At 44.1% G+C, this 21545-nt stretch overlaps 5 protein-coding genes across 5 annotated transcripts; 4 read left to right on the forward strand and 1 right to left on the reverse strand.

The window, feature by feature from the left end:
* The first annotated feature begins 34 nt into the window (after positions 1–34).
* Positions 35–3928, forward strand: BCIN_05g01730 (hypothetical protein). The gene is made up of 4 exons (XM_024692859.1): positions 35–1285; positions 1347–2241; positions 2353–3032; positions 3153–3928. Exons 1-4 carry the CDS (start codon positions 336–338, stop codon positions 3688–3690), a joined length of 3063 nt encoding a protein of 1020 aa, XP_024548641.1. The 5' UTR covers positions 35–335; the 3' UTR covers positions 3691–3928.
* Positions 3929–5237: 1309 nt separating this feature from the next.
* On the forward strand, positions 5238–6944 carry BCIN_05g01740 (hypothetical protein). The gene is made up of 2 exons (XM_024692860.1): positions 5238–5954; positions 6033–6944. The coding sequence occupies exons 1-2, from the start codon at positions 5709–5711 to the stop codon at positions 6645–6647; spliced, it is 861 nt and encodes a 286-aa protein (XP_024548642.1). The 5' UTR covers positions 5238–5708; the 3' UTR covers positions 6648–6944.
* A 732-nt stretch (positions 6945–7676) lies between these two features.
* BCIN_05g01750 (hypothetical protein) lies at positions 7677–11649 on the reverse strand. Its single transcript, XM_024692861.1, has 4 exons — positions 10807–11649; positions 10620–10742; positions 9377–10536; positions 7677–9234 (listed from the first exon to the last, which is right to left on the reverse strand). Exons 1-4 carry the CDS (start codon positions 10928–10930, stop codon positions 7885–7887), a joined length of 2757 nt encoding a protein of 918 aa, XP_024548643.1. The 5' UTR covers positions 10931–11649; the 3' UTR covers positions 7677–7884.
* Positions 11650–12943: 1294 nt separating this feature from the next.
* On the forward strand, positions 12944–15446 carry BCIN_05g01760 (hypothetical protein). Its single transcript, XM_001548170.2, has 3 exons — positions 12944–13423; positions 13813–14211; positions 14273–15446. Exons 1-3 carry the CDS (start codon positions 13319–13321, stop codon positions 14792–14794), a joined length of 1026 nt encoding a protein of 341 aa, XP_001548220.1. The 5' UTR covers positions 12944–13318; the 3' UTR covers positions 14795–15446.
* A 3072-nt stretch (positions 15447–18518) lies between these two features.
* BCIN_05g01770 (hypothetical protein) lies at positions 18519–21465 on the forward strand. The gene is made up of 6 exons (XM_001548171.2): positions 18519–19267; positions 19351–19538; positions 19596–19785; positions 19856–20012; positions 20063–20251; positions 20302–21465. The coding sequence occupies exons 1-6, from the start codon at positions 19030–19032 to the stop codon at positions 21392–21394; spliced, it is 2055 nt and encodes a 684-aa protein (XP_001548221.1). The 5' UTR covers positions 18519–19029; the 3' UTR covers positions 21395–21465.
* Positions 21466–21545: the final 80 nt, after the last annotated feature.

Below are 21545 nucleotides of genomic sequence, written 5' to 3' on the forward strand. Positions count from 1 at the left end.
ATTCTATCTAAGTCATGAACTCTTTCTATGTTCAGTCTCCAACACAAGAAAATTATGTATCATCTGGAAGAAAGCTATCTCAGCAACCTCTTGTCTACGTTCTCAGACAATTCCAATGCTAAAAGCAACATTCTAGTCATCGGATCCAGTCTTGATTATTGATAAATCTAGCCATCTATGTACCTTTTAAATTTTTGTCTCGATAACGGATAATTTTGTGCATTGGCGGACGTAACCAACAATCACTCTATGATAAGCATCTGCACTTCTTCCCGACGAAATAAGTTCTATCAACTTTTCAGACAAGTCGCACTATCACTTGACAACTCCTCAAGATGGTTGGAGCTCGCTATACACACACAATCGATACCAATCCAAGAGAATCCATCGAACCTTCAATTGAATTCGAGTGTATCGATTCAATTATTATATCCACCAAAGACAATAGTAATACAGAATCGCAAAAGGCTTCATCACCTTCTACAAATCCTTCCAGAACAAACTCTCCAGATTCACACTCACCTTCACCTATGCCAATCAGTTCACGACTTGATTCACGCTCTACCTCTCCACCTAGAATTGATAATTCATCTTTGAATAACAGTAGTACTGATCAAGAACAAGATATACAACACATTGCTCATCTCGAATCCAATAAAAAGAGATCTCGAATATCAGAGCCTTCAATCCACCAAAGTATTAGCACTATAAAGGAAGATATAGAGGATGATGAGCAAAGGATCAACAAGCGTACACGTAGACAGGAAAGCCAAGGCACGGGGCGTCGGCACGAGTTTGGGTTCCCGTCTAGAATAGTCTCTCGACGCAGGTTTCAATTCCTGGCCTTCTTCAAATGCCACGAATTACCACGGATACTATTCGAACGTATCTGCCAGCCTTCCAAAGTCTGGAACGATGAAGGTGAAATCGTCGAATGCTCTGAGACGATCGTTGGACTCGATTCAGATCTAGAGAATATATTTCAAGAGGCAAAGGATAATGGAATCATCAGGTGTTTCGAGACGTTGTTGAGTGAAACCTATGTCGTAGAGGAAAGTTGGAAGCAGTGGTTATGTTTCAATACCGATGATAGAGCACGACGAAACATAGAGTTTAACATATTGGAGCTGGTATTGAAGGCGTTTCCAACACCATATACGGAAATTTCGTGGATGGAGGTAGAAAGCCAAATGCTGAATGTTGTGCAGACGACATGTGTACCTTTTCTGTGCAACCTTGACATGGAAGATGTCATAGACTATTTAAATGATCGAGATTTTGATAGGTAGTCGTTTTCTTTTCGTAATGTTTAATTTGATGAGACAAAATGCTCATCATTTTTTTAGGGAAAAGATAACCTGGTATCTAGCTATCTTAGCTAAATTTCTTATACGCCTATCGAAACTGATGGGGGACAGTACTCCAGCAACAATTGACCCCTTGATATCGAGTTGCCTTGAGTATCTCAAAGAATGGCCTAGGGTCAAATCATTATACCTAGATCGCGCAATCAATCATGAGCAGATTGAAAGTCTTGACCATTATGGCATAAAATATTTGAATGGAGTTATAGGCCTTGGGTTAGCATCGATTCTTACAAGCGGAGAGTCCTCACACCGTTACAAATACAGTCATCAAAATGACTGGCACCCCCTTGAAACATCCTGTGCACATTCTACTATTGAATTATTGGCTCATGTAGAGCTACATGGAGCTGCATCACTAGCTGAACTACCAGGAGTTGTGTATAAAAATCTGCCTTTGACGACCAGGGTTTTGATTGCATTTAGCGAGGTCAAGCTTGAATCATATGACAACGCGCGAGATATGCTCGGACCTATCCTTGATGAAGCCAAAGGAATCTATGGCTCGCAGTCTATGGAAGTCTTTCTAATTATTGCAACACTGGTAAATTGTTTAAACAGATGCCGAATGGAATCTTTAGCCGAGGGGCTAGTCAGTTCAATCTTTAAAAAGGCAGTAGGCCACTTGGAAATGTTTAGCACAGCTCAAGAGTTTCTGATTGGGCTCTGGACCATCCCCAACTATTATACCAATAGCGAATTATCCATGGTTGTTGCATTCGCTGATTCTCTCCTCGGCCAAGGCAAACATGACGACGCCCTGTCTCTTTTTCAGGCTATTCTGAAGAAGGGACGACCAGGCCGTGAGGATATTACAATGAGTGTAGCTCTAAGGATAGCAAAAATAACTCGCAGACTAAACATCAAATCCTCAATTGTAGGTATTTGATCTTGTTTTCTTATTTGAATGGCGTCACATTTTGAGGTTCAAGTCTCTACTTTAGCATTTCTAAAACACCACTTAGAGCATGCTGACTTGCGAAATTAGAATGACACCCAAAACCTTGAACACAGAGATGCCTGGAAAGTGCTCGGAGATGCATCAGAGCTCTACCCCAGAGTTTCAAGTATTCTAAAATATGCCTTTGTAGAAGAGGTTATTTGCCATTTGTCCCTCTTGGAAGATAAAGATACCCGGAAAAGATTCGTGGCATCAGAGATCATCAAAGTGCTGAATCTAGAATCAATACTTTACAAAGGGTCAGAGAGTTCGAGGATAAGCTTTTTCGAGAATCTGCAAACCATAAATCAATACGCAGAACAGCTCAAATTCCTGATGGCTGATGAGGCACCAGAATTCATCGCTAGCAACATGGCGCAGCGCTTTCCCAACGCTTCTGTAGATCTCATTAAAAGGATGAGTCGAGCAAATTGGCAGAGATTCAACAGAATTCAAGAAATGCGTGTCATGCCGGAGATTGATGACATACCTGATGCAAAGGAATCTTTGCATTATCGAGATTCTGGACTTGGAAGCTCAATGAAAACCTCGTCCAACATTTTGAATTCATCTAATACTTCGGTTGTCTCATACAGATCATTTATGAATAACGATGCAAAATCAATTATCCTACCTCAAATGCCTGAGACGGTCAAGTCGCAAGGGCAATTTCTTTGTTTTGTCTGCGAAAAGACAATAAAAGGGATAACTGGCGAAGCACAATATAGGTAAGCTGCAGCCTTCTCGAAGCAAACCACAAAACACAGCGGCGCTGTTTTGCTTCATGTCGGAAGCTTACGTTCACTTCAATCAAACTACGTAGGCATATATGCTGACCTGACCTGCAGGCGTCATATTTGGGCTGATCTTAGGCCATATGTATGCCCTGTCAAAGGCTGTGATGCTGACGCGAACCAGTTCCTATCAAGAACTGATTTCGGCGTGCATCTCAAAGATCATCATGCCACAAAGTCGCTGGGAAACAATTCCACCGAACGTATATCTGCTCTTCGTTGTCCATTCTGCGATGAGCTGCCTGGTGAAGTAGCTCTTATTGGTCATATCTGTCATCATTTAGAGGTAGAGTCATGTTCAATCTTTTCACAGGAAACCGAAGAGGAGCTGGTATACGACGGTTTCGTTATAGCGCCCAGTGATTATGGAGCTCGACGAAGTGATGAGGATACTAGACAAGCATTATTAAAATATCCTAGGCCTGCTAATACCGACTTTGCTTTCGACGACGATTTGGATTTCACTGCAAAAGTGGCAGCTGGTTTGGAAGAGAATGGTTTCGAGCCGAATCTCGTGATTGAAGATACCGCTTTCCGAAAACGTGATTCCCCACCTCGCTCTATTGAATACAAAACACCATGGTCTGAATAATACAAATAGAATAAACATATCGGGGTCGCAGCTGTTCGCGCGAAGTAGAATAATGCAAACCCCATAAAATATCTGGAGAGAATTATGAGGACACAAAAGTTGTATGTACAAGCTCAATATGGCAAAGTACAGAGGTTAAGCACTGTCCAAATCGCCAGCACTATAAATAATGCGTCATTACAATCACAACTTTAATATAACTAACCAATCGAGACTGTCGCTACTGTCAATATATCCAATCACCTTCTTGAGATGTGTATCTTGAAGTTCTGTGACCCTGCTACACGAACTTTCTTCACCAAAAATCTCCTGGAACTACCTACCTAGCGCAACTTCTATTCCGAGTAATTTCCATCACTATCTAAGAGGCTACAATGCTCGGCTATTTCCCAAGTGTTTGAAGACAACACTGGAAGTAATATTAAGATGAATCTTGATGCAACATAAGTGGGTATGGGCACATGGTCATGCACTAGCAAATTTCGCACGTATAAAGCTCTCGTAGACCTGAGCTCCCGAGAAGCATGAACAATCAACTATGCAATCGAAATCCTACTTTCAATCCTCAAAGCCACATCATCACCACGGTAATATCAACAAACATGAATCACAGCCATGGGGAAGATATACCTTTGGATGTAAAGTATTTATCTATCATCACACATTACGATACATCATTTCCGACTGACCTTCGACAAACTGCAGATACAGACCAACAAGACTCAACTATGCCACGCAACAGCCACGATTCTTCTACAGAGAATGTGCAAAATCTGAAACAAGACTCAATTACACAGAATGAATTCGACGCCTCGTTCAGTTTTTCGGAAGAAAAGTTGAACTTTAATGATATGTCCCAAGTCCACAAACAAGAAGCGCAGCTCTATGAACCTAAGAATTGGTCAACATATACATATCTCCAAGAATCATCAAAAAATATGAAAGAAGAATTTCATGCGTAAGCTCAACTCGAGGGGTTTACAAGCCCATCAACAATTGGAACAAGCACACAAGCAGCCCGACGCTCAATGGCCGGCGAACAATGCTCAACTTTCAGAGTTGACGCATTCGGTGAAGAAAGAATTACTTGCGCAAGCTCAAATGGAAGTTGGGCAAAGCGACAGCCAGACGATGGACGCTGCAGGTATACAAAATCCAAGCAAAGATGCGACTACAGAACAGACTGAGAAACTTCATGCTTATGAGCGTGGCTGTGGCCACGACGTATAACAATACGAAATCCGAGGAAGCCTGGCATCGCACAAACGACTAATTTGGGATACGATAGTTTGCAGGGGAGCTTCGACATTTCTAGGCGATGACATCATACATGTACAGAGTAGGGGTAGCTTGCTATAGCCGACGTTGTGGAAGAGAGTTTGAGACAGCTTGCATAGCCACTAACCATACGGTGTTCTGTCAATGTAGACTGAGCAGACTGTTGGCAAGAGTACTAAATGTCTCATTAGCAGGTTGTTTTTGACTTGGCTCATACACACAATACAGTTGGTACATGAAGATATTTCAACATCAAAATGTAATACCAAGCACAATACATACTCAAACATCTAATAAAATACTCTCCTAAATTGTTGATGAGAAATCGCACTCTTGATATAACTGGAAAGAGACCAATGAGTTTCATCATCATCACCAAGACTCTATCATGATAAAAGTTTTTGTAAAATGCCTGTTGTTGATGTGATAATTTCATGAAGTCACAACCCTGCTCGCAACACCAATCAATGATCCCCACCTAAAAAAACCCCTGTCCCATCCCATCCCATCTCATCCACAAACCACAAGGCTGACGAAACTCTCCATGACCAAAAACCCGCAATTCCAATCATCCCATATAAAATCAATCCAAATCCAAATCCAAATCCAAATCCCATCCCGTCCCATCCCATCAACCAGCAAGCCACACTCATAAATCCATTCCAACTTCCAATCGTCAACCTCTCTTCAAACCTCTCGCCTCTCACCTCCAATTCCCAAGCCCAAGCAATCCCCTCACCATGCCCGACGAAAAATACACCCCCCTCGCAACCTCCGCGCCCAAATCTCCTCCGCCAACCTACGAATCCGCCGGGACGCAACACGGCGCCCTCCCCACGCGTCCCCTCTCTCAATCCATATCCGCAGGCAAAGGTCCCTTACCCCGGGGTCCCTTTCCACTCGACATTCCCCTGCTGCAGCAATTAAAAGGAAAACGCATCGTTCTCGCTTCTGCCAGTCCGAGACGGAAACACATTTTAGCTTCTGTGAGTGTCTATCTCCCTACTATGGTTTCCATCAAGTCATAGGAATATCCACTAACCCACCTTCCCCCCTCCTCACAGATCGGTCTCACAAACCTTGAGATTATCCCCTCTCCCCTCCCCGAAAACCTGTCGAAAGAACACCTCGGCCCCTTCGACTACGTGCTGCAAACCGCCATCCAAAAAGCCCTCTCGGTATACACGCACTGTCTCGACAACTCTCTCGCCAGCATTCCAGACCCCTCCCTCATCATCGCCGCCGACACAGTCATCGTCACCAACTCCGGAGTCATCCTCGAAAAACCGCGTTCACAAACCGAGCACATCCGCATGCTGCAACGACTCCGCGACGAGAAATCACACAAAGTATTCACCGCGATCGCGGTCGTAGTGCCGCGCGAAGACGCGCGGTATCCGGGATATAACTGCGAGAACGAGGTAGTGGAGACGAAAGTGGTGTTTGATGCGGATATCGGGGATGAGTTGATCGAGGCGTATGTGAGGACGCGGGAGGGCGTGGATAAGGCGGGCGGATATGCGATACAGGGGATGGGAGCGATGTTGGTGGAAAGGATAGAAGGGAGCTGGGATAATGTGGTGGGACTACCGATTCGGAATGCGGTGGCGTTGATGGAGAAGGCGGTGTTTGATCAGGAGGATTTGGATCCCGAGGAAAATCTGGAGGGGATGGAGTAGATGCTTGAGGGGGGGTTGGTGGATGTGTGGGATGGAGATGGAAATTGCATGTGAAATACGAGATGGGAGAAGAGGAAATCACACACAACATGCACATCTACTCAAACATACGAATCCAAATTCGGAAACCCAACGGACATACATAAATTACTAGTGTAAATAGCGCCGCAAAAGCTTATAGAAAGTCATTCTCTCGTGGTACAAATACAAGACCCAATCCAATCCAATCCAAGATCCATCCATCCATCCATCCATCCCTTCTCATCCTAGATCCCCACCCCCCTCTTAAATTCCCCACCCCCAACTAACCCAACCGCCCCCCTTTCCCAGCATCCCAACATCCATCCCAACATGCGATTTCCAAGCGAGCCAATTTCCACCCACTACAGCTCTAATAACTCTCAACTCCCTCATATTATAAAAGGAAAAAAAAAAAAAAAAAAAAAAAAAACACACACACGCACACAAACACACACACACACACATAGAAGTCAAAGTCAAAGTCAAAGTCGAAACAGAAACAGAAACAGAAACAGAAACAAAACCCCCATTATTCGCATTTGAAAAAAAAATATATCTCATATCCTACCTATCCATACTATCCATACTAATAAATAAGTAACTAGCTATCCTACAATCATAAAACCCTACCTACCCTCCATCATCCATCATCCAACATCCAACATCCAACATCCAACATCCAACATCCAACATCCAACATCCAACATCCAACATCCAACATCCAACATCCAACATCCAACATCCAACATACAGCCCTACCACCTCTTACCACCTCTTACCACAACAATCAAGAATCAAGAATCCCCATCAGCTATAACCATAACCACAACCAACAATATTCAAGTATAATAGCTTAGCCTCTATCCTTAATACAGGTCCACGCCTTCAGCTTCACATCCGACACACAATACAGGAAACCCACCCAACAATCTCTTCTCCTTAGAATAGATTACATATAAGTTATTCTTCATCATACACTCACATTCAAATATACAAAACAATCAATATTATCCCCAAGGTCATAAGTAGAAAAGCATCGTAATAGCATTGAAACTGGATCGCTTTTCACAAGATCTATCTAACCACTTCTTCATGAAATTTATCGTTCTCGCATATTTCGTTCGCTTACTTAACGATTTCAGTAGCGTCATATCATATCATCATCGCTCATACTCTCATTCCTCATATCCCATCATTTCATCATGTCCCTAGAAATCTAAAAGCCCCACCCACGCTCCTCTCTCCTCTCTTCACGATATTCATCTTCTCTCTCCTCCTCCCTCTCCCTCTCACCCCAACCACCTTCATTTCCATGATCTCCTCCACCAAATCCCATACCACCAAATCTCTCCGCCAACCCTCCAACTCTCTCACCAAATTCTCCACCACCATATCCACCATATTCATGTCTTGGTGGTTCCTCAGATCTTTCACGTTCACCGCCCCAACCACCATGTTCTTCTCTTTCTTGGCCATATCCACCATAGTCCTGACGAGGCTCCTCAAATCTCTCTCTGTGCTCCTCTCTCTCTGGAATATACTCTTGAGGTCTATCGCTACCCTCACTTCCATGACTGTGATGCCTGTGATGTCTTCTATGGCTCCTGTTACTATCGCCACTATCGCTACCAGATCTCTCTTCTCTGTGATGTTCCGCTTCATGATAGTGACGCCCATCAGCAGTTTCACCCTCGCGCCATGTTTCAGTCTCAACTCTACCATCAGAACGTTCGTAGATGCGTTCGTTGGTTTCTTCGTAACCTCCACCATATTGAGGTCTCTGCTCGCTAATTTGTTCAAAGCCAAATCCGCGGCCTCCTTCCTGACCATACTGTTGATAATCTGTTCGCCTGCCACCATCTGCAAATTGTTCTTCTGTATACTCGGCTTGAGCATAGCGATCACCAGAGTGGCCTACTTCAGTATAGCTCTGCTCGTAGTTACCCTGAGAGTTGTAACCTTCGGAAGCGTATGATTCTTCCTTTCTTCCTCCACCTAAAACTCCAGCTAACAGGCTTCCACCGACACCTCCAGCGAGAGCACCAACAATACCACCAAAAGCACCACCACCAACTGCTTCTCCAGCAAATTTGCCAATTCCTTCAGATGCTTGTCCACCAAATCCTGATGATCCACCATTACCACCCATTGAAGAAGCAAGACCACCCATGATTTCATTTGCCATTGGATTTGACGAAGACATCATAGGACCTTGCTTGGACATCTTAAGTGGTGCACCACATCCATGACCAGTATCATGAACACCTTCAAGATGATTTTCACCAGTTTCAACTCCATCTCTGCTCAACTTTCTTCGGTATTCCTCTTGTTCGTCACCGTCCTTGTTGCGCCACCAATCCTCTACAACTCTGAACATAAGTTGACGACCATCAGATGCTCCATCATCCCCATAGTTGCGAAGAGCGGGGTGATGGAAAACACCGTTAACGATACGATCGATTGTACGATCGGGATCAATTCGTTCATCATCCCAACAAGATATAATTTGAGGAACAACCCATTTGAGAACTTGAGAAGCGATTCTACCAGCGCATTCGTTGAGGATCTAAATTTTTTTTATGTTAGTATCAATGATGATTATAGAATGGCTATTGTAGGCTTTCATCAAGTTCGATGCCAAAGATATCATACGATCTAAGGAAAGATGGCCTTGCGGATAGTAGCTATAGTGTAGAAACAGTACTTACGTTGGAGAAATGATCCTTAGATAACATAGAATGTGTTGGATCAGTAGAATAGTCATCGTTGAAAACAATCAATTGCTTGTCCTTACTGCTTTGGATAACTTCAGAGGAACCCGTATTCAATTCGGTCTTAATTTGGCCAATGATTGGAAGAACGAATGGAGCAAGGAGAGAGAAGACAAAAATGTTGATCTGTTCCTCAATGTTCTCGATGAGATCTGGAAGGATAGGAATCTTTTCGATAGCTTCACGAATTTGTTGCATAGTCTCGTCGTGCCATTGAATGATTGGATAAATATCCTTAGCGACTTCTTGCATTCGGATTGTAAAAGCTTCTGGGTCTTTTGGGGAGACTTCCTCTTGAGATTCATGGGCAGCAGCAGCGTTGGCTTGAAGCTCATCTGCTTTGCCAGCTTCATCTTTACCACCAAAAAGTCCGGAAGGAACTGAACTCAATAGATCTTTCAGAACACTAGTATTGCCTTCACTACCTTCTTGCATGGTTCCTTCAAGGGCTTGAATTTCGCTTTGAGTTGCTTTGTCGTCGAATTCACCCATGACAGAGTGAAGGAAGTCAACACCACCAAAGGTGCCAGTAATGAGTGGGTACACTTCTTCTTCAGCGCCTGGAAGCTCGATTCGAGTCCTTCTTCCAACGTGTGGGAAAACATCACGTTCACCCATCTCGATAAGAGCAAGTTCAGTGTAATTGCTGTGAGCAGAGAAATCCTCCAAACAGTGTAGTCCAGTACCCATCAATCGAAGTGCCTCATATAAGTCGTCCTTGTTCTGGTTTCTCCCATAAGATCTACCAAGTCGAATACATTCACGGAAAAGTTTTCGGACATGTTCAGCAGATGACATGATTCCAACACGTTCGTTAGCAATATAGTTCTTCATGCCCGTATGGGGGTCGATGGCGAGCTCAATTTCTTCATCGACTGGACCTCGAAGTCTAGGATCGTATTGTGAAGCATCAAGATTATCAGCATAATCCTTTGGGTTGTCAATGTGATCTTCTGGTCGATAACAACCCAATCTTTGAGCTGTAACTTCGAACTCTCGTGTGCCATATCCAAATGTCATAAATCCAAGAACCCAGAGTAGAATGCGAATAGCTTCGGCGGAGACATATTTGACAGTACCAACATCGATCGCTTGAGCTAGAAGAGGGACGATAATCAGTTTCTGATAGCCGTGAGATTGAGGGGTGGGTGAGTTCAAGATATAATGAGACGATACTTACAGTAATCTCTCAACCAGTTACCAAAGTAAACTCTTGCTACCGTCATCTTATCAAACTTCTTTCCACCACAAGCTCTTGACATCATAAGTGTGAGAAGGGTATCCTCAATATCTCCATGGCGCCCTGAACGACAGATGAGAAGATGTTCTCTTGCATCCCTAGGTAGGCGGTATAGGCATGAACTTACAGTTTATTCCTTCAATTTTGGAAACCGACGCAATATTTCCAGCACCAAAAGCATGAGCTGGATGTGCTAATAGTAGTAGGATCGCAAAGGACAGAAGCAGCGTCGAGCTGCTGAACGAAATCATGTTTGCGATGATATATTCGAATAGTTGGTTGTTGAACTTATGGAGGGGTTCAAATCGAACGGAACAAGAACTGGAAGTAGGAAAAGCAAATATGAGGAGATTAGTGGACCAACTGATCGAAGGCTTCTCGAGGGGTCAAATTGTGTAGCAAATAGGTAAGCCAAGACGAATATCTTCAAAATTGGTGGGGTTTTGATACGATATTCGCTGTACGCCAAGTCAAGACGATCCAGTAAGATTTGATCCCGGGCCAGAAAAGAATCAAAGGATGTTTTATGTTGGTCCTGCGGTCAGCTGTGATTGAGGGAGAGGTGTATAGCAATGGAGGGGAATGGCTACAAGTGTAGTGAATGGGTTATGTTATGACCTGATGGCGATCACTGATACACAGAACAGACAGAACAGACAGAAGCTGCGCCGTCGTTGTCAAAGAGTATTGAGGTAACCTTACAAGCTTGAGGAATGTAGGGCTGGCCACAGTGCCCAGGTGTGTAGGAATGCTCGAGCTATGAAGGTCGCAGTGAAGGTGGGGAAAAGAAAGAGGGTTATTAGATTTTTGGTGTGCTTGAGGTAGGTCGGAGAGACGTACGTGATTGATGAGCACTGGAGGTGTCTGCTGTTGAAGGCCCAATTTAGAATGCCCTAAATGTGAGGCTATCTTGAATTTGCTATAGTGTGTACCTACCGTGGGCGTAAGAAGTGAATGTGTGTGTATGTGCTTTGAACTGCGGAAGAGCGTTTGATGGTGGTTTTCCATCAGGTGTCCTTTCGTCAGGCGGTGCGATTCATACCGTGCTGTGGTCCAGGTTGAAAGTATGAAAGCCTTTGCCGTTGGGGTATGGAATGGGATCCAGCAGTGTTTCAAGGCCTACCTAGGGACACGGCATGATTCAGGCATGATGTTGAATGTGCTGCAGCAATACCCATATACTCTCCATCCCACTGTAGATTCCCAGCCTTTCCCACCAGTGTTCCATTGCTGGAGAAAGCATGTACTATTCTAGCAGCAATCACAGCAGAGCAAACAAAACCATTCAGCAGGAAATCTCACATATTAAAAAGGAAAGCAGGCCAGCCCAAGCCAACCCACATCACCAAGGAGAGCGAGCACATGTGCTAGGCAATGGATGTAATTAGGCTTAATTTGGGTCGAGGAGGGTCGAGTAGGGTCATGTAGGGTAGAATAGGTCGGATCATATCGTTATACGAGCATATCTTTAGGTATACCCTGTAATGCGCCCACAAAAGCCAATTTTCTGTTACCCAATACAAATTGGATGCGTTGAGGAGAGTTGAATTCAGTTCAGTTCAGTGCCGGTACCTACTCATTAGTAGCACTCGCACCCACATTCACCGAAGTGGAGTGAAAGCCTGGAAATCAAGTAAGTTGCAACGATTGTTGTTCAGGCGTGTAGGCTTGTGGGCTTGTGGGCTTGTGGGCTTGTAGGCTTGAAGGCTCTCCAGCCTTTTCATTCTCGTGGCAAGAAAGGCTGGAAATGTGCAGATAGACATGATGATCACAGAAATCCAGGTATCTATCTATCTGGTGAGCGAATGTCACATTTACCCCGAGTACCTTCTGAAATGGGTCAGATGGACTGACTAGGCTGTTTAATTTGTAGCACCAAGATCACCGAAATCGGGCGAGAAGAAAAAGAACCTTTGAGGCTTCGTAGCGCCGAAACGGATCAAGATCTATGCCTAGCTAGGTAATTTAGTGAGTGAAAAACCAGATAGGTCCTAGAGATCAATAGAAAGCGACCCCGTGGCCTTCCCCTATGAGAATGATACCAGCAGAAGGGACGGGCAGAAGCAAAAGAAAGTCTGTCCCAACCATGAAGAGGTCGAGCCGGTATCCATTACATCGCTATGTTCTTGACCCCTACACCCATCATCGTCTTGCCAGGAGGAGAGAAGAGAAGAGAAAAATAAAATAAAAAATAAAGCCAAAAATCTTTTACTCGCCGTACCCCCTCCCGTGCCCTCCCCTCCCCTCCCCCCACTCATTCACTTGCGCCTGTCCTCACTACTGTACCCTACTACCCTACTTCCCTACTTCCCTACTTTTCCCTCGTTTCCCCCCATTAATTGCTCTTTGGTGCGGCCTCCCATGCCCCCAGTGATCTTAGTGATCGGAAAGCCCATAATCCGCTTTTAAAGCGTTCACCTCCCCCCTCCCCCCCAAACGCAAATAAAGCCCAACACAATCCCTCAAATTTTACTTGCGTCTCATATTTCTCAGGCTTGATACCGCAGCAGCGACAGCCTACAATCAACGCAACCCAATCTTGCAAGACATCCCTCCCTGCCTGCCTCCCTACAGACCGCCATACACACACATACATCCTCACCACACATTCCATATCAATCAGAAAAAAATTAAAAAAAATGGCACGTTCAAAGAAGACGGAAGAAAAACCCAAGGACGTTCCAGCTGGTGACGGAGCAACTTTACAAATCGACGTTGCAAGCTTTGTGAGAACCAGAGATACTGTAAGTTTTCTCTTCTTTATTCACCCTCTTCACATTCCTTGCCTCGAGCCATTCCGTCTTCTTCATCGCATTCCGATCCATCAACCACCCCCCCCGCCATCACCTATATACATCATCCCCATCAGCTATGGTGCAACAGCTACAACTACATATTTGAATGAGCCATACAAATATCGAAATCGCACATTGACGCGACTCGATTGCACCAATTTTCACGTCCAAATTCTCAACTTCACGTTCTCCCGCAAAGTCCATCACGCGTCAATCCTGTTTACATCCTATCCTACCCTATCCCTCGTTCGCGTTTCAATACAATGGCGACCCCACCAACCCGCCAGCAAATGGATTTGAACTTGTATCTTTGTGAGCAAACGCTAATGTGGTCAAAGTTTATCGGTGGTCTCGCGACTTTACAAGAAGCCATCTCAAGTGTTTCCTCCGCCTACATCAAACATACCAATGCTGTCCTCGGCGAACATGGCACCGGTTATACCATCGATACAGCGCTATCCAAGCTCGGCGATAATCCTCTCCTCGAAACTTTGGGTGCTCTTCAACGTGCCGCAAGCCCTATCATAGCCAAAGCTGCGGATACTGCCCCAGAGAAGAAGGAAAGAAAAAAGAGACAACACGATCCCAATGCGCCAAAGCGTCCTCTGACTCCATTCTTCCTCTACATGCAAACCGCTCGTCCTATTATCGCAAAAGACCTTGGTGATGTTCCCAAGGGAGAGGTTTCAAGTGAAGGTACCAAGAGATGGACTGACATGGCTCCTAAGGATAAAGCTGTAAGTTTTGTTATCCAAGCTCTTTTTTTTTCTTCTTTTTCATTGCTAATAGTATTTCAAGCTTTGGCAAGATGCCTACAAGGATAACCTCCGTCTCTACAATGCGCGCATGCACTCCTACCGCAGAGGCAACCTTACAGCTAAGGAAATGGGTGATGATGCTGCTGCGGCATACGCTGATGAGAACAACATTGGAGCAGATGCTTCTGCCGATGCTCAACTCGTAGGAGAAGCTACCGCCGGAGTTACAGCTACAGTTGAGGAAGAAGAAGATGCAGAAGGTGAACCTGAAGCCGAAGCCGAAGTTGAGAAATCACCAACTCCAGCTCCAAAGACTCCAAAAGCCAAGGGACGTAAATCAAAAGGCAAAGCCGATGTCGCTGAAGAAATCCCCGCTCCATCATCTGCTTCTATCGTCCCCCCTCAAAAAGAAGCAAGCCCAGCTAGAAAGCGTAAGCGCTCTGGCAAGAAGGCTGATGAGCCAGTTGTTGCTACTACCGAACAAGAAGAAGCACCAGCAACAATTGAAACACCTAAATCAGCACCAAAGTCTAGAAAGAAGAAGGCTAAGACTGATGCATAGATTACGGAGATGAAATAAAGAAAACAAATATTAAAATCTTTTTCTTTTCGCAGCAAAAGATTCTAGCTACTCAGGCGTGGCGTTCACCTTTGATTTCTTCTTTGCAATTGTGTTTAGGGAGGTCTTTTTTTTTTTAAAAAAAACATAACATGGATATCGATGCTCTTTCTCTGTCTTTTCGTTTTCCTTTTCCTTTCCCTTCTCATACACATTTTGTCGTTGTCAAATGGTTGACGGATATGGATATGGATATGGAATGTGGAATATGAATGCTCTTACGTGAATTCTGTTTACTTTTGACTCGATCAATGGATATGGATGGATCTTTGGGGTTAGCTTTAGCTGGTACAAGGTACACAATGGGTGAATTGATTGGTTGCAAGGTATAACTTTACTTTTTGCTTGTGGTGGAGGGAAAGAAATGAAATGAGTTGAATTGAATTAAATTGCTTTTTGAGTTCTGAACTATGAGTGTGTTGTGTGAGCTTTTGTGGTGGATGGATTTGGAAGGGGAGAGGATGGGTTGAGAGGGTTGGGTTACGCGTTAGGTAGATAGCTTTCTATCTATCTATCCAGCTTTCTATGTTGCTAGCGGAGTGGAGTGGAGTGGGATGGAACGGAATGGAATGAATAATTAGCATCTTTGATATCATACCTCTCTGTCTTCTTGTTAGTGAATGAGTGTTTCTGATATTAGTGATGTTGATGTTGAGGTGTAAGGTGTAAGTAAGGTGTAAGGTATTGAAATGCTGAAACCCTGAAATGAACGATGAATACCTATGTGTTTAAGCTTTTTTAATGGATGGGTGGGGGTGGGATTAATGAGGGAGGGGGTTGAATATGGAGGATCTATTTTGAAGGTGAGGTTTGGGGAGAGAGAGAGAGAGAGAGAGAGAGAGAGAGAGAGAGAGAGAGAGAGAGAGAGAGAGAGAGAGAGAGAGAGAGTGTGTGTGTGTGTGTGTGTGTGTGTGTGTGTGTGTGTGAAGAGGGGGGGGGATGGGGAGGATAGGAGGGAGGGAGGGGAGAAGAGAGAAGACGAATTTGGGGAGAGGAGGGGGATAAGGAGGAGGGTGGAGATGGAGATAGAGATTGAAATATAGGGGAAGAGAATAGAGAAAAGGGGGGGGGGTGAGGAAGAGAAAAGGGAAAAAGGGGAAGAGATGTGGGATACAGGATATGAGATATAGGAAGATATGAAAGGGGAAAAGGAGTGGAAAGGAAGTGGAAAGAGAAGGTAAAGAGGGAGTGAGGATTTGCTGGAAATATATATAGGGATGGACTTCGGATTCTGGATTTTGGATTCTGGATTTTGGATAGATGAGATGGAGTGGAGTGGAGTGGAGTGGAATGGAATGATGTGGAAATGGAGTATATTGTATTGTATAGAGGAGTATGCGGAGTGGGAGAGGAGGGCTAAATGGAGAATGGAGAATGGAGAAAGATCTGTGTGAAACGGTGTTGTGGGAGGAGGTAAGAGAAGTTGATGGTTTTTTTTCTGAGGGGAATTTTCAATTTTCTTGTTTTGTGGGAGGGCTGGGCTGTGTGAGAAGAGAGGAGAGGGAAGAGGGAGGGGAGAACAAGGGGTTGTGTGGGTGATTTATGGAAATTTCTGGTGAGGGTGAGTGTGTGATGGATGGGATGGGTTAGGATTATTTGGGTTGTAAATTTGATTTGATTTGATTTGATTTGATTTGATCTGGGTTGGGTTTGGTTTTGGTCTTGGTTTTGGTCTTGGTTGAGTTGTTTTGGACTGTGGTTGGTAGGTTTGTTGAAATTTGGGTTGGTGAGGTTTGATGAGGTTTGGATTTGGAAATTTGAGGGTTTGGATTTGGGGGGTTGAGGGGTTGAGGGGTTAGGTTTGAAGAGGGATGGGGGGAGGGAGAAGGGAGAAGGGGGAGGAGAGAGAGAGAGAGAGAGAGAGAGAGAGAGAGAGAGAGAGGATGGATGTGGTCTGTATGAGGAGTAGGGTGGTGTTATTGATGGTTGAGTAGATAAGTAGATGGGGTTGAGGAAGTACGCTTAAGGCTTCGTAGATTTTGAAGATGGTAATGGGGGAGGGATATATAGAAATGGCTATCTATCTATATAAGGGGTAAGATTGTGATATTGATGTTGATGTTTTGGGAATATGCATATAGTGTTTCTGTGATTCGAATTCGAATAATCATAGAGATCAGAAGGGTATGGAGAGGAAATAAAGAAGTGAGGATGAGAGGATGAGATAAGATGAGATGAGGATGAGTATGTATGTATGTATGTATGTATGTATGTATGTATGTATGTATGTATGTATGTATGTATGTATGTATGTATGTATGTATGTATGTATATATGTAGAAGGTTATATTGTGATGTTATTATGAGTGAGAGAGAAGGAGAAAAGAGAGGGAGAAGATATAACCCTATCAACAAAAAATGATACAAAAAACACATGCTTTCCCGTAAAAGAAGATGATAAATCGCTTCCGAAATTTCTAGGAGATTACTTCATCTACCTATGTATATACATTAGAGTAGATAACCTAGCAACCGAATAGACACAGCACCCATCCACAAACTTCATAATATCCCAGACGAACTCACTCAACTTATTGAATATCTCAAGATCTTAAAGATAGATAGGTGTTATTTGCATAGCAGGTAGTAGGTAGTATTGGGAATATGTACGTATATGCCAAAAGCCCTACATCAAACACGCCATGATCCGCTTATCCCGAATCCAGATACGCGAATGCAGACTAGAGTCTAATAATAATAAACCATGGATATGCGAGACTGGATCCTTACAGAATGGCATCTCGGGATTTCCGAAAAGTTCGGTATCGTATGTGAGGATATGTGTACTGGGAGGTGATTTTTTTTTATTGATTTTTTTGGTATGGAGGAGGAATGGTCTATGATATGTGGGTGTGGTTCTTGATGGGTGGATGAGGAGGAGTGAATGCTTAAAGTGGTATGATACGGAAGGATTGATGGAGGTAGAGTAACATTGTAGAAATGAGATGAAATGAGGAAATACTCAAGGTAACTGTGTTGGGGATTTCTTGGGGTTCTTGGGGTTCTTGGAGAAGGAACATTATGCGCAGGTAGATATGGATGGTATGGATGGATGGATGGATGGATGGATGGATGGACGGGATGGATGAATGATAGGCATGTATGGATGATAGGTATAGCAAGTAACATCGCAGTACATATAAGAAATTCAGTACCGTTTGTATGCCGCTCCCCTGTCCCCCTTAGATTTAGATACTGAGCCGCATGTTACATCACCACTTAGAGACAGTAAACATCTCTCTGGTCTATGAGTAATTCATGCTTCAGCCTCAAAATCCAATTCTCGAATCTCAGGGTCCGTCTTTAAATGGGCCTAATCGTGATGAACGATTAAATTCACCAGTTGTCCGTCGTTCCTCATAAATGAATGTCTAGTTATCCATTCAACAATCGAGGACGTACTCACGATAATTCTGTTGCCTACGTACAATACTACGATACACTCCAAACAACCCAAGAAACCCTACCGCGAAGCATTCTTATAAAAAAGTGTCAAAACCCCTACAAAATCTAACACGGAGATATTTTAATCCAAGATATAGTGGATTACATACAACAGAAGAGCCTATAACAGCCCTCCAATTTACGGCTTCATCCTTTCAGGGGTTTATCGTGGCGCTGTTTTGTTTTCAATACACGCTAAGAGGTATCGGTGGCCAATTAGATTGAGTGGAGAGACGAAATAGCCCCGATGTTTCCGAAGCTTTTTGATCCTGAGGAGTAATTTATTCTCCGCTCGTGGGAGCGATAGGGATATGGTTGTGTGTGTGTGTGTGTGAGTGTGAGTGATAGCATTCCATTGTGTGCAACGTATGAAGGGAGTTGGGATGGTCAAGGAAATTGAAATGGATAGCTCGGCCGATGTGGATGCGTAGGGAGGATTAACTGTCCGCGAGAGAGACTCCAGGATCGTTCTTTCATTCGAGATTTTGTTCGAGGTTTGTTTATATATTATGTTAAGTATCTTTCTTTGCTTCTTCTCAGCTCAGAGCCTCTTTCTTAATTATCAATCTGTCAGGATACGGGTTTTGATACACATTCTTTTGTAGAAGTTCCGCTCGTCGTTGTTGGAATTTGGGTCTGGGGATACTCCTCTTGAATAGTTTCTCTACACATTCTCTTGCAGTAAATCATCTTTACTTGTTACATTCTTTTCTACACTGTTGGTTTTCGCCGTCATGCATCTTTCACTCCTTACCATTTTAGCTTCTTCAAGCTTTATTTCCGCAAGACATCTACCTCTGAACTCTCTTTCATCTGTTCGCAATGCAGGATCTTTTGGTTGGTCTGTCCAGGCCTCTACTTGTCCAGCAGGCAGCACATCCTGTGGAGATACAGCGGCTGGTGCATGTTGTCCTTCGGGAATGTTTTGTGCTACACCTGCAAATTCGGAGGTTGCTGCTTGCTGTCCTTTTGGTATGATATCTTTTTTTTCTTTCTTTTTCTGTCTCTAGCCGAGAGCTCGATTGGAATGCAAAAAAAAATCTAATACCCAACAGCGGGAGAATGCAGAGGTGTGATTGAAGCAGCACCCAAATGTGCAGATGACTCTTGGAATCTTTGGGATGGATTAGATGGAAATGCTTTTTGTTGTGAAGTGGGACTTTTGGGAGCTTATGATCACATTTCTCACCGCGCGGGAACGTGTGTGGAGACTGTGGTGAAGCCTACTACTTCGGCAGTTTTGGTAAGTGGGAATCATCCTGTGGCTTGATTTGAATGACAGATATTGATACATTTGTAGAGATCAACTGGAACAGGTTGTGCAACTACATCTTCCGTCGTAGCTACCACGAGCACTATCTCTACTACTATTACTTCGGCCCAGAAAACATCTACAGCTGTGTCAGTGAAGAGCACCATTACTTCCAGTGCTACTACTTCTACTCCTGCTTCTACTTCTGCTTCTACTTCTGCTTCTGCTTCTACTTCCGGTATTTCATCCTCATTTTCCATTCCTTCATGTTTGATCCATCGGGTACTGATCTTCGTTTAACATGTTAGGCAAAATTGTTGATGGAAATTCCTTAGTTGTCGCTGCATATTCCAAGACAGCATCATCAATCAGTTCTAAGGTTACATCAAGTGTAGTTCAACCATCAAAATCTGCATCGACATCTGCGGTTGCAACTGTAGCCGCAGCCCCTACGGGAAAACCTGTGTAAGTGTCACATCTAGTCATGTATTAGCAATCTTCTAATATCTTCTTAGTTTCTTTCACTATATGATAGGAGGAATCAATGATGCTCATTGCGAGCAGGATATCATTGATGCTATTGCATTAGGAGCCGATGCTTTTGCTCTCAATTTAGCCGTAACATTAGATTCTAGCCATGCATGGGCATTGAACGCTGTCAACTCCCTTTTCAAACACGCTCAAACTCATAACTTCAAACTTTTGTATTTATCACCCTTCCCACAAAAAAAGACATCAGCTCACTCTTACCTAGTTTCTCTTTCGATATGACCGGATTTAACTCTCCTTCCCAATTTATCCCAATCCTTAAGACATACATTAAAAACAGCGCATACTATACCTATTCCGGACAGCCCTTCGTCTCGACTTTCAATGGAGGCGCTTCATCTTTTACATTCGGTCAAGGCAGCGTAAACGACGGTTGGAAAAACGAAGTCCAAGCGGTCATGACAGCAGCCGGTCATCCCATCTATCTAATCCCCGCATTCCAAGACGTGGCCCCCTCTTCTTCCTTCTTCACCACCAAATACCCAACATTAAACGGAACATTCAATTGGAATTCCTGGCCCACCTATAGCGCTGGCGAAGCACACGTTGACACAAACGAAGACGAGGTCCTTCAAAAAGCCGCCAAAGCCGCCAAAAAAGGATTCATGATGGGCGTTTCCCCACTCCAATTCAAACACATCGATGGTTCGCAAAACTGGTATCGACGCGGCGAAGCGAACCTCGAAGTGCGCTTCGGTCAAGTGCTCTCCCTCCAACCCGATTTCATCGAATTTCAAACATGGAATGATGCTGGTGAATCGCATTATATGGGGAATACGTGGCCGGAACCGCTGGTCTCGAATAGTACTCCCGAGGCCCTCTCGAGTATCGAGTATGATCATACGGGATATTGGCAGATTTTGAAGAGCTTCATCCGGGCGTGGAAGGATGGGAAGACGAGCACTGCGACGATGTATCCGACGAATGGGAAGGATGCCCAAGGGACGTTTTGGCATCATACTTTGTTAAAGAATGGAGATTGTTCGTCGGATTCTTTGGGGTTGAAGAAACCGGATGGGATTGAGGGCGTGGAGGATAGTGTTACGGCGGTGGTGTTGGTGGCGAGTGGAGTTACGGGTATGAGTGGGAGTATTAGTGTAGGAGGGAAGGTATTGGGGACGAAGAAATTCGAGGCCGGTTTTAATACGATGGTTGTGACGAATATCACGACCGGAGCGGTATCGATGAGTGTTACGGATGCGGCGGGTAAGGTTGTTGTGAGTGGCAAGGGGCCGTTGGAGGTGGTGAATAAGGCGAACTTGTGTAATTACAACTTCCAGGTTGTGGGGTTGAGTTAGAGAGGTAGAGAGAAGGTGTAGGTAGGAATTTCGAAACAGGCTGGGGTAAGGTGAGGGGTAAAGTGGATTTAAGCGAGAGGAGACATTATTTTCATTCATGTATGATTTGGATATCTATCTAGTTATCCCTTTAGAGTTTGTTGTTCTTAGA

This window comes from Botrytis cinerea, chromosome 5, assembly GCF_000143535.2.
Source record: "Botrytis cinerea B05.10 chromosome 5, complete sequence".
NCBI classification, from domain to species: Eukaryota; Fungi; Ascomycota; class Leotiomycetes; order Helotiales; family Sclerotiniaceae; genus Botrytis; species Botrytis cinerea.

Coding starts and splice junctions, on each gene's coding strand:
- BCIN_05g01730 (XM_024692859.1), top strand. CDS start 336: ATGGTTGGAGCTCGCTATACACACACAATCGATACCAATCCAAGAGAA. Junction 2,242..2,352: donor TAAACATCAAATCCTCAATT/GTAGGTATTTGA, acceptor TTGCGAAATTAG/AATGACACCCAAAACCTTGA. Junction 3,033..3,152: donor ACTGGCGAAGCACAATATAG/GTAAGCTGCAGC, acceptor CCTGACCTGCAG/GCGTCATATTTGGGCTGATC.
- BCIN_05g01740 (XM_024692860.1), top strand. CDS start 5,709: ATGCCCGACGAAAAATACACCCCCCTCGCAACCTCCGCGCCCAAATCT. Junction 5,955..6,032: donor GGAAACACATTTTAGCTTCT/GTGAGTGTCTAT, acceptor CCCTCCTCACAG/ATCGGTCTCACAAACCTTGA.
- BCIN_05g01750 (XM_024692861.1), bottom strand. CDS start 10,930: ATGATTTCGTTCAGCAGCTCGACGCTGCTTCTGTCCTTTGCGATCCTA. Junction 10,743..10,806: donor CAAAATTGAAGGAATAAACT/GTAAGTTCATGC, acceptor TCTGTCGTTCAG/GGCGCCATGGAGATATTGAG. Junction 9,235..9,376: donor CTAAGGATCATTTCTCCAAC/GTAAGTACTGTT, acceptor AAAAAAATTTAG/ATCCTCAACGAATGCGCTGG.
- BCIN_05g01760 (XM_001548170.2), top strand. CDS start 13,319: ATGGCACGTTCAAAGAAGACGGAAGAAAAACCCAAGGACGTTCCAGCT. Junction 13,424..13,812: donor TTGTGAGAACCAGAGATACT/GTAAGTTTTCTC, acceptor ATGTGGTCAAAG/TTTATCGGTGGTCTCGCGAC. Junction 14,212..14,272: donor TGGCTCCTAAGGATAAAGCT/GTAAGTTTTGTT, acceptor TAGTATTTCAAG/CTTTGGCAAGATGCCTACAA.
- BCIN_05g01770 (XM_001548171.2), top strand. CDS start 19,030: ATGCATCTTTCACTCCTTACCATTTTAGCTTCTTCAAGCTTTATTTCC. Junction 19,786..19,855: donor TGCTTCTGCTTCTACTTCCG/GTATTTCATCCT, acceptor TTAACATGTTAG/GCAAAATTGTTGATGGAAAT. Junction 20,252..20,301: donor ACTCATAACTTCAAACTTTT/GTATTTATCACC, acceptor ACTCTTACCTAG/TTTCTCTTTCGATATGACCG.